At 38.0% G+C, this 12,687-nt stretch overlaps 1 protein-coding gene across 2 annotated transcripts in view; it reads right to left on the minus strand.

The window, feature by feature from the left end:
* LOC144770593 (tetraspanin-4-like) overlaps positions 1-12,687 on the minus strand; it is a 212,166-nt gene that overhangs the window by 57,316 nt on the left and 142,163 nt on the right. For both annotated transcript variants that reach the window (XR_013598946.1, XM_078655250.1), the window contains exon 4: positions 8,672-8,863. Coding sequence is in view for 1 of the 2 variants with exons in the window: in XM_078655250.1 (XP_078511376.1) it covers positions 8,672-8,863 (192 nt within the window). In the remaining variant the exon portion in view is untranslated. The remainder of the gene's footprint in view (positions 1-8,671; positions 8,864-12,687) is intronic.

Consider the following 12,687-nt stretch of genomic DNA (forward strand, 5'->3'; position numbering starts at 1 on the left):
TGAGTTAGAAGTGAAGCAGAAAAAGCTCAAAGAAAAAGCGATGTGGGCTCAAGTGAAAGTGGCTGAACAACAGATTGCTAGTCTTGGAAATAAAAATACTAATTTTATTCAAACTCAAAATTCAAATCAGGGTCAAGGAAAATTTAAATTTAATATTAATAGAAAATTTAATCCTAAAGTTGAGGAATTAAAACAGAAATTACCTTGTTTCAATTGTGGAGAAATTGGACATTGGAAAGACGAGTGTAAGAAACCACCTAGAAATTTAAAAAGTCCATTGTTAAATCCACAGATGCAGAGTGATGTTGATCTGCAGCGACAGTTACAGTTGCAACAGAATTTAAATGATTTGAGTCTTCAGCGACAGCTGCAAAACCAATTGAATCACCAGCAAAATCAAATCCCGCAACCTCCTTTCCCTAAATTGTGGGGGAAGTCAAAAATATAATCCAAGTGTGGGATTTCAAGGAGATGATCAGGTAATCAGAACACAAAGGCAAATTGTGCAAAATGCTTCAAGACAATTTTTGTTAACTGAGCAACAAGAAAGTGATTCTGATGATTACTTCTGACGGTGCCCGAGAGAGGGGGAAGAGTGTGTTATTGGAGCCACTCTTGAGGTTGACCAGTCTGGTCCATTTGTAAATGGGAAAGTTAATGATGTAGACATCACTTTCTTAGTGGACACTGGTGCTACCCGTTCTACTGTTAGATCAGTGGAAATTGAAAACCTACCTCTCTCTGGGGAAACCATCCAAGTAGTTGGAGTAAGTAATCAGCAGATCAGAACGGACCTAACTGATCCAGTACCAGTTGAAATTGGAAATTTTAAAGACAAACACAGATTTGTAGTTTGTAACAGCAGTCCGGTGAATTTGCTGCGGAGGGATATATTGTGCAAAATGAATTGCAGAATATATTGTTCTCCTGAGGGAGTTGAACTACAAACAGTTTTTGTATCGAGATGGTTTGTATCGAATGACTATGATGTTGGTAGAAACAGAAGAATCTAAATTGTTTCCTACATTTGAAAAAGATAATTTACCAGATGAGCTCAAAGAAACAGTAAAAGCTGAAATTTGGGATCTAACTAGAAATGAGATGGGTCTGATGAAACATGTCGATCCAGTCAAAATTACTTTAAAGCAGGGAATAGAATTTCCAAATATTCCTCAGTATAAAATGAAAGCAGAGACAATTGAGGGAGTTATTCCTGTAATTGAAAAGTTCATTAAACAAGGTGTTTTAAAAGAAATTGAGAGCAGTTCTTGTAATTCACCGATTATGGGAATAAAGAAATCAAATGGAACATATAGGATAGTTCAAGATTTGAGAAAAATTAATCAAATTGTTATACCATGTTGTCCTGTGGTTCCAAATCCTGCAGTTATTTTATACCAGATTCCACATGATGCAGAATGGTATACTGTTATTGATCTTTGCAATGCGTTCTTTACTGTACCATTACATCCTGAGAGTCAAGAAATTTTCGCTTTCAGATTCCAGAGTAGGACCCTCGCATGGTGTAGAATTCTTCAAGGGTATACAGAAAGTCCTTCTATCTTTAATGAGCTGTTAAAAAGATCTTTGGAAGATCTAGATTTACCTGGCAGGTCAACGTTGGTGCAGTATATTAACGATTTGTTAATAGCTGCTAAAACAAGAGAAAATTGTGTGACAGACACGATTATTCTGCTAAATCATTTAGCAGATGAGGGACATAAAGTGTCTCCAGCTAAATTGCAGTTTTGTAAACAGGAAGTAAAATATCTAGGTCACAGAATTGCAAAGGGAAAGAGACAAGTGACAGTTGAGAGAATTAAAATGATTCAAGCAATGCAACCTCCAAGAACACAAAGACAGGTCAGAATGTTTCTGGGAATGGTTGGTTACTGTCGACAATGGATAAGTGGATGTTCGGTAATTGCGAAACCACTACAGAGATTGACAAAATCAGATGTAAAAGACCCAATTGTTTTAAATGAAGCTGAGTTTGAAAATCTAAAAAGAAGCTTGTGTGAAGCTCCAGCTCTAGGCATGCCAAATTATGAGAAAGGTTTTGAACTATATTGCAGTGAAAGAGAGGGATGTGCTTTGTCTGTGTTAATTCAAAGACATGGGAATTTAAAGAAGCCCATTGCATATTTCTCTGCAGTTCTTGATCCAGTTGCAAAAGCCTTACCAGGTTGTTTAAAAGCAGTTGCTGCAACAAGTGTCAGCCTTGAGCAAAGTGAAGGAATAATAATGGGATTTCCTGTGAAAGTTTTTTGTGCCTCATTCAGTTGAAATATTACTGACTAGAGGTAAAACTCAGCATTTAACTAGCAGTAGATTGACTAAATATGAAAAAATTATTCAGGGAGCAGATAATGTCTCTATTGCAAGATGCGTGAATCTGAATCCTTCCACATTGTTACCTGATTCTGAAATTATTGATGAAAATGATGTGGAACATGAGTGCTTGGATGTTATGGAATATTGCACCAAGCCTAGGCAGGACATTAAAGATGTTCCTTTGCCTGAATCAGATTTTGTTTACTTTGTAGATGGTTCTTGTTTGAGGTCAGAAGGAGGTGTTTTAAAAGCAGCTTATTCAGTTTGCACAGTTGCAGATGTTGAAGAAGCATCATGTCTTGAAGGAATTCGTTCCGCACAGGTGGCTGAATTAATTGCTTTAATTCGTGCTTGTGAAATATCAAAGGATTTGAGAGTTACCATAATTACTGACAGCCAGTATGGGTACGGAGTTGTGCATGATTATGGACAGCTCTGGTCTCAGAGAGGCTATTTAACTTCAGCAGGGTCACCAATTAAAAATGCAGTGTTTATCAAAAGATTAATTGACGCTATACAATTACCTAAAGAAATTGCTGTGGTTAAGTGTGCAGCACATACAAAAGGTGTGGATTTTATCTCCAAAGGTAATGCTTATGCAGACGAAACAGCAAAGTACTGTGCTAAAAATTGTCGTGCTTACAATCGGGAAAAAAGCAAAGAATGTGATTCAAATTCATTAATGCTAACATCAGTAGTGGAAACATGGCAGGAAATCAGGGATTTGCAAAATGAAGCTGATGATGTGGAAAAGGATTCGTGGTTAAAAGCGGAATGTAGACCACTTGATGAGGATGGAGTATGGACTTACAAAGATGGCAGAGTAGTTTTACCAAATTGTTTAATTGCTGACATGGCCAGATTATATCATGGTCCTGGCCATATTGGAAGAGATTCCATGATCAGACTTTTTAAAGAGATTTGGTTTAATACCAAATTTAGAACTATTGCTGAGTCTTTTTGTCAGAGGTGTTTAACTTGCCAGCAAATGAACCCAAACAGAAAGTCAGTTGTAGGTACAGGAATTATAGGTCGAGAGGGTGGTCCTTTCACCAGATTGTAAATGGATTTCATTGAGATGCCCCTACACAATTGTTTGAAATATGTTCTTGTAATTGTTTGTTTATTTTCAAGATGGGTAGAAGCTTTTCCTACTCGACATTGTGATTCAGTTACAGTTGCAAAACTGTTGCTTAGAGAAATCATTCCAAGGTACGGTTTTCCTGTCACTATTGAAAGTGATGGAGGGAGCCATTTTGATAACAAACTTATGAAATTAATTTGTGAAGCATTAAATATTGAGCAGAAAATACACTGTGCATACAGACCAGAGGCATCTGGAGTTGTTGAGCAGATTAATGGAACAATTAAAAACAGGATTGGAAAAATGTGTCTAGATACAGGTGTAAAGTGGACAGATGCTCTTCCACTAGTTCTAATGTCATTAAGGAGTACACCTGATAAGATGACAGGTCTGAGTCCTCATGAGATTTTAATGGGCAGGGTCATGAGGCAAGCTTTTGTTCCAGTTGGCAAATTGTTGAGCATTAATGACAGTGCTATTTTAGAATATTGCAAGAGACTGTCTGACGTAGTGACTTCTGTGTCTAATCAGGTGGGAACTGAAGCACAATCAGATGAAAAAATACAGACTCATGATCTGAGACCTGGAGATTGGGTCAGGACAAAAGTTCATCGAAGAAGAAATTGTTTGGTCCCTAGGTGGCAGAAGCCTAGGCAGATAATTCTAGTCACTACAAATGCAGTAAAATGTAAAGGATTGAAAAGGTGGATTCATCCCAGTCATACTATTCCAGTGCAAACTCCTGATAATTCTGATGAAGAAAGTGATTCAACAGAAGATTCAGATTCTGAAGTAGAAAGTGAGAGAGTTCCAGATTTTGAAGATCGACAAGGAGGTCGACATCTGGGAACTGTACCTGTGAATGGAGAGTTGTCAAGAAAAGATTTGGAAATCATTGAAATAGATTCTGAAAATGAAGATCTGCTAGAAAAGAAAGTAGCAGAAGAAACAGTCAAGAAAGTAAATGGAGTAAAATATATTAAAAATCTTGAAGACAGAGAAACTGAGACAATAGAAATTTCTGACCAGGAGAGTATCGAAAAGCAGAAACTAGACTCTGAAAGAAGGAATGGTAATCCAGGAACTGGGAAGATAAAGGTAATTGAAGAAGAGGAGGAGAACGAATTACCAAGTACCAGTGATGGAAGACAAAGTATAGTTCCTAACGGAGTGAAACTGCAGAGTAGAAAAGTTCATGTGTCAAGAATCGAAATTTCTGACAGTGACTCTGGAGAAAGTGACGTGAATGATGAAGATGGAAAAGTAAAGAAAAGATCTTGGAAGTCAGAAACAAATGTTTCAGAACCGAAAAGAAAGATCTTGAGAAAAGGTGATTTGTGGCCAAGCGGAAGTGGAAGATTGAGAGTCAGGATAATTAAAAATTCTAAGGAGCAGGTGGATGAAATCACTAGTCAAAACGAGCCTGAAAAGAAAGCTGAAAAAGGGAGGAAAATAGAAGTAGTGTCTAGAAAAACTAAGAGAGTTGTGAAGCCAAATCAGAAATATAGGTCTCCTGAATGGACTTATCTGATAATTCCTCCTGTTATTGAGATTAATAGTAGTAGTCAGGAAGATGAAATTGAAGAAATTAGTGACAATGATTGAAGTACTGATTTATTGAATTGGGTTTTTATTTTTATTATTTGGCAAAAGGCCGAAGAAATTTTGTTAGGTGACACAAGGTCGAAGAAAACTTGTTTAGCTGTGAAATTTTTGTGACATAAGGTCGAAGATACATTGTTAGGGTTAAGTTAAAAAAAAAAATAATAAAAATTCTTTTAAAAGGGGGGTGTACATTTTAGAAATTAATATTTTAAAATAATTTTTGTTTCTTTTTATCTTCTAAGACAAAGTTTAAAAAAAAAAAATGCCTTACGTTATAGAACGGAGTACTTCGAAATGTTCGATATTCAAGAGATGCTGTAAGATGACCCTGGTGTGTGTGCTCGTGTTAATTCTGCTCTGGTTAGTTTTAGCTGTTGTTATTCCTTTTGAAATCAACAAAAATTTACACAAAGTCAATATGACAAGCAAAGCTTCAATTAGTCAAAACAAACATAGTGCAACAAGCAAAGTTATTGAACACAAACCTGAAATTCATCAGGACAAATCTATTAGTGATTTTTCAAGCAATACATTCACAAGGCTTTTAGGAGAATATGTTAAAGTAATGGACGCTAAAGACTGCTATGTTTGTGTAAAGTTACCTGCTTCTGTTTCTGAGGGAGTAACATATAATATGCTTCCTCTTACATATGGTATACCATGTAGTGTGTTAGCTAGTTTGTTCTATCAGACTGGACGTTTAGAATACTATTATTCAAATTTTGATGAAATATTTGCGAACTTAAAAATTGAGGGTGTTTTGAATAAACATAAAAAAGCCAAACAGATGAGGGAATTTTTCTTAGTAACTAATGAACTCACTTATGAGTATGCTTATAAGAATAATCTAACTTGTAAACTAAGTACTGAAGGAAAGAATTTCCTGAACCTTGTTGAGGAGAGGAGAGCAATTTATAAAAGGAACGAATTAGTTAAGCAGACTAAATCTAGATTCTGGCAAAAAGAAGATTAGAAGCTTAATGGCAAAACTTTTGATAATGTTGCAATTCACATAGATAAACCAGTTAATGGTAAGCTGTGCATTAGAAGAGATAATACACTTTTTGATAATTATTTTGTGGGTGCTAGTAATTGTGAAGACACTTATCAGATTATGGGAGGTTGGGGATTCAAAGGTGGCAAGGATCCAATTTTTCCTGGGATTTATTTTATTTGTGGTGATAAGGCTTATTATAATCTTCCAGATCATTGGTATGGGACTTGTTTTGTTGGAATTGTTTTTCCAAAGATATTTCATGTCGATAGAAATACAGAAGGATTGTTCAAAATTAATAATCATGTAAATAGATACAGAAGAGAAAGTTTCACAGAAATTTTAGGAGATATTTTTGAAGCAGTGATACCCATAGTAGGTATAACCTTGAATGCAGGGAAAATTAGAAAATTATCCACAATTGTCGATAGATTGTCCACTGATACAGCAGATGGTTTCCAATTAGTGAATGTTGAAGTCATTGCAATTAGAACTATGGAGATGCAAGATCGCCTTGCTTTAGATATACTTTTAGCAAAAGAGGGAGGAGTTTGTGGCATTTTACATGTACAACATTGTTGTACCTACATACCTGACGAAAGTAAAAATATTGATATGTACATTAAGAATATTACAGAAATGCATTCAGAGATTGTTCCATTAGAAGAGGAAGATTTTTCAGAACGACTTTCAAAAAGGTTTCAAGCTATAAAAACCTGGTTTCAAGAAATAGGTGGTTCAGTTCTTGGCAAGATTTTAACACCTTTGATTGTGATAATATTTATAATAGTTCTAACAAAAATTGGTTGTTTATTACATAAGAGAAAGAAACAATTGAAAGAAAAGAAGAGAATTTATAAAATAAAAAAGGAAGAAGAAAATGAAATAGAATTACAAGAATTACATAGGGCTCGTTATAATAATTGCAGAGATTTTGCAGAAACGAATTTTTAGAATACTAACTCAAGTGAATTTGAATCATTTTCTATTTAGTTTAAATTTTCTAAAATTTGGGTGTGGTGTGGTGATTTGTTAATCACCAGATGAGGGAGTTGATGGAGCGAGATAGAGAATAACTTTTTATTCCAACTCGTGAAGTCATACTTCCATAAATTAAAATAATTCTATTAATGATTTTTGATGTATTTGTACTAAATCAACTTAGACTAAACTTATACACGCGGGAATATTAACACATGTGCTCATAAATGTGCGTTACCGTTGCCTCTTTTTGTTCGTGTATAAATAATAAATTAATTTTGTCATTCTGTCATGTCATAACTAACTGCAGCTGAATTTTAAAAGTGGCATGTGCTTATTTTGCTTTCCTTGTCTATGTGATGTCATTCTACTCTCTATAGGTGCATAAAGGATTTCGTGGAATAATGAAGACTGGTAGATATAAAATGCTGCTTTATTTGTTTGCTTTGTGCTAGGTAACATTAGACTAATGGGTGGGTTAAATAATTAGCAAACAAAGGGTGGAAACAGAATGAATAATATTTCTTTCATTAATTATTTTCTTGTGTTTGTTTATACATTAGAGAAATTAAGTTAACTGCTTTGGGCCTGGTTCACTCGAGTTTACTAAAAAAGATGAATTTAATTTCTGCACGAAGTCTGAGATGTCCTTTCTAAAGTTTTCCATCGAAGTAACATTTGTTGAACTGCGATGAGGCTCTGACATTATTCTGGTCTGACGTGGCCAAGGTCAGGAACCGGCAGAAGGATCATTTGATAACTTGGCATCCGAGGAAGTGAAATGAAACCAGTGAAAAACTATGGCAAAATTGTTGCAAGCAAAGGAAGCCTCGGAGCACGTACAGTAGAGACAATGGAGTCTAAGAAAGTGACGGAACTGATGTTTTGAAATTATGGGGTGACATGTCACTTGTCACTTATGAGCCAATGGGACATCGACTTTTGCAGAAAGTTTTACTTTTACTTAGATTAGCTTAGCGCAGAAAGGTATAAAGACCCATGTCCTGTGGATGGGTCACGCTGCTGCTTTCTAACCTTTGGATGAGGGTGTCGTGCTGTCGGACTTTGCTTGGAGCACGTAAGATACTCTGAAGACTTTACCTTATTTCCATTTATTTAGCTAATTTAGGGACTTAGGTTTTGAGAAAATGCTAAACTTATAATTCTTTGCAAATAATCTGAATTCTATATGATGCTTTCAAATATGCTTACAATGATTCTAATAAAAATGCATAAATAAAACTATATTCTTATAATTCAAACAAATAGCTAATAAAAACTTACTTTTGAAACAAGCTGGTCTTGTTATTTCAGGAGTGCAGGTTATCATTAGCTAGATGCCATCGCCATGGTGGCCAATTAAATAGTTAGGATTTGTTTGAGTGATGTCCTTATTTACCGCGGATGTATATAAATGTATATAAGTTGTATATAAGTTTAATTAGGCCACATGATTCAGTTGGTCAAAATATGTCAGGTTTTATTAATGGGTCCATGTTTTTAAGTGGTGAATTTTAGAGTGTGTGGTGAAGTTAGGTAGCGTAGTTTATGACATATTTTCTATAGGCCGCTGGATCATTATCACAATGGCACACTGGATCCTGAGGTTTTGGAAGCTAAGCTTCCCCCAAACCACTTCTATCCCAGCACAAGATATTAAATGAATGTCTTACCGACAGCAGCAGACACCGACGCTCCGTCACCGCACCCAGACAGCCGATAAAGCCCACCACCATGATCACCGATCCTGTCACCATGAAGAGGCTGGCCGCCGACAGAGACGGGAAGGTGTAGGACAATGTTGCAAAGTTCCCTTGTGTGACGGCCAGCCACACGCCGACACCCAAGATGCCACAACCACTCAGCTAGAGGAAGGCAAGAAGAGAGTTAGCATGTTCACCATAACAGTAATAGCTGGGAGATCACGACTCACACCTGAGCCAGCTATGGGCAAACAACAAATCCAGCACTTTCCTAGAAAGCTTGTATTGTCAGGAGACCAAATCATTGAAGGAGCATGCTTGAAAGAGGTTTACAATGATGGGGGCTGCTGTAACTCTGGAAGCAAAGTTGGAATATGGCCTGTCTGCATCTGATACTATGCACTCATACATGAGATACCGTACACACCCAAACGGCAAATGGCACAGACATGACCAGGAAGAAAGACTACTAAAATACACACTAACAAGGACGCGAAAACAAAGACAAAGGATCCACAACCAAACAAATATAGGATCACAAATGAACACATGTTCACACTTAAAAGGTACTAATTGGCTACTAAACTAAAACTCGTGATATTATGATCTTATCTGTATAATGTGTTGTATTATCAGTGTGTAATTATATATTTTTCTTGTATGTATTTTCATTTTGTAGAATTTACGTGGCTGCTCCAGAAGAAGGCGCTGGTCGCCGAAACGCGCGTAGAGAATCATTGTGCCACTTATTTGCCATTTTTTAACTTATGTTTGTGTAGAGTTTTGTAATGTATTTTTCATTGGTAATATACTATGCAGGATTTTAATTTTGTCATTTCGTCGTTATTTTATTTCATGTGAATTGAAAACTGCAATATGTCATTGATTTTTTTATTTTTAAACCATTAATATAATACCCAGTTTTGTAGTAAGTTGTAGTCAATTGTCCTTTTATATTGTGTTCTGCTCAAAGTATCGGTTGCCTAGGCTGTTTTTTGTCAATTGCTCTCTTTTCCCTGACCTAGGAACTATAGTATCTATGTTTTCAGGGGGTCCTTGTTAAATATACGCCAAAAAAGCCCACACTTAAACATATGCAGATAGGCCCATATGTGGGCCTAAAATAGACCCACAACGTAATAGGAGACTTAAGGTAAGGAACAGGCGATGCAGGCCCACCGGGCAGTGCACTCAACAATGCACCAGTTATCTTGCCAGCGCCATGGTGTCAATCAATCATTCGACACAGAAACAGTCAACACATTTTGAGGTTTAAGTACCATTTTCTCAAAGCTATATTGTTTCTAGTAACACTTCTGTCCTAAACTGGGTGTTTCAGGTTTTGGTTCCTCAATTATTTCAAGCATAGGTGAATTTAAAAGTGGCTTATTAGTGACTTCTCATCTAAAACTCTGATTTTCCATCAGATGAAGGCCACAATACGACACCCACTCTCATTACAGCACTCAATAACATTTTAGGTGGAAGTGTTAAAAAACCATGTGCCCTAACGAGACTGGAAGTCATACCATGGCCTCGATCAAATGCATACTCATGTCTCAATCCTAAGTGTATTATTTACAGACACACAGTTTACTTACACACACACAAACACACATACACACATCATCCCTTTCATGCCTGGTCCTAAAAATCTACGTGTGGTGCCCGGCAGAAACTGCTACTACAGCAGCACTAGGGGCTCCTCCAAATGTACCCTGGAGGCACTCAAGTCCACTTTCATCTTTTAAACATACACAGCTGCCTGGGTCATGTGTTAATCACGCATTTACTTTAAAAGAATTGTGCCAAGAAAGAAATCTGTATTATTGGTGGTTACTGACAGAAAATTGGAGATGACCTATATAAGTCAATGCATCACTGCATCCTGATTCGCCCCACTGCTTTCTCGCAGTGCAAGAAGCAGAAACATAAAATGGTATTTTAAATACCATTTTATGTTACTGCTTCTCGCGCTACGAGAAAGCAGAAGGCAGGTTATGCCTGGTTGGGGGTGGCCAGGAGTGTATGCCTGGTTAGGGGCAGGGGGGTGGGGGGTGGTGATCGGGTTGGGGAGGAGTGGCTTGCCCACTATTGTGGCCCTGACTGTTTGGTCAGCCCTCTGGGGCCGACCAAACCAGTCATGCGCACTCCACATTTTCTCTATATAGGCTGCCTACATAGAGAAAATGGCCTCCCTACAGGAGCCCGGCTGGGTGCTGTCTGCACCAATCACAATGCCGCCATTGCAGAGTTGTGATTTGCTTATGGGAGGGAGGATGCATGCTTCCTGCCTGTTCCAGCAGCAGGACCCGGCCAGGAACAGAGGCGGTGCGGGACCCTGTAAGGTAAGTTTTTTTAAAATGTTTTTTTAAACCCCCGCGCCAAGCCCCGTGCCCCCCCCCCCCCCCCCCCCCACCCCACCAACAAGTCAAGCGGGCCTCGACTGCTAATTCCACGTCGTGAGGATGCTGAGGAAGATCTTCAAATGGCTCCCAAGTAGAACTAAAAAACTGTCACTCATGCTCTAGTCACCAGCAAGTTGGACTATGGAAACACCCTCTAAGCCGGGATCACAAAGCAATTCACTAGATAATCCTCCAGAACCTGCCTGCTAGGCTCATCCTCAGCCTCCCACACAGAACTCACACCACACCTCAGGGAGCTCCTCTGGCTCTCGATACACAAACACACTCATCTCAAACTTATCACGCACACATTCAATCACTACACAACTTAGGCCCCTCCTACCTGAACAGTTGCATCTCCTTTTGCCAACCACCCACACACATCTGCTCTGCAGGACTCCTACTCGCACACACATTCCAAGCATAGACAGAACCAGATCAGGAGGACAGGCATTCTCTTACATCATTCTTACATCATGGAATGACTTCCCACTCCACATCAAAGCCTTTTCTCTTTTTGAATTCGGGAATAAGTTGAAAACCTGACTTTTCAATTAATCAAGCTATGTGTCCTGCACACACACACCTGCTCAGCACCAGGATACCTTGTGGGTGATGGTGCACTTTACAATACACATAACGTAACATAACATAAATTCACTTCACTGCATTTGAATAGCACACCAATGCATAAGTGTAACCAGGAGAAGGCACATAGTTCTCTATTAAAACTCTAAGCAAATACGTACACTTGAGGAATACACAAAGAAATTGATATATACACTTATGTGCATTTAGATATACCCTGATAAAGAGTACACACAAGCTGATATATGGGATGCACACCTACACTTATGTAGGATACACACACACATGGGAGCAGATACACATGTGCAGTGTTAACGTGCATACACACAGATGTAGACCGACACAGACATGCACTGGCATACACACACACACACTACACACTTGCAAGTCTATAATACTATACAGAATAGATTCAGCTACACATGTTTTACAAGGTACATATATGTAGATGAACACAAGTGCATGCTCTACACTCAAGACAATATAAAGATAAACTTGATACATACCTGCAGATACATACAGACCTGTGCTGTAAACATGCAGCTATACAGATGTACAATGTATACGTTTCAGATATGGGGCTGGTATATGCAGAAATACAGGTTACACATATGCAGACATACTCAGTTATTAAGTGTATATATATATATATATATATATATATATATATATATATATATATATATATAAACGCTCCAAGGTTGTCCCAAACTTTGAAAATGCACTCCAACTCTCACCGATTACGGGTGAAAGCGGTGACAGCACACCGCAGGTAGCAGCAGCATCTCGATCTTCCTTCTGCTTAATTCGTGACGCCTGACGCGTTTCAGTGCCTCCGCACTTCTTCAGAGGCGTGGTCTCCACATGCCCGACCATTTCAATACCACTCATCCAATGAGCGGCTCGGTTGAGCTCAGATGGCATTCTGGGACATGTGGTTTAGTTGTGGCATGTTGTACCGCTCACAATCCCTTTATTTGTGAAAGTTTG

The sequence above is a fragment of the Lissotriton helveticus genome, chromosome 7 (assembly GCF_964261635.1).
Source record: "Lissotriton helveticus chromosome 7, aLisHel1.1, whole genome shotgun sequence".
Classification (NCBI taxonomy): Eukaryota; Metazoa; Chordata; class Amphibia; order Caudata; family Salamandridae; genus Lissotriton; species Lissotriton helveticus.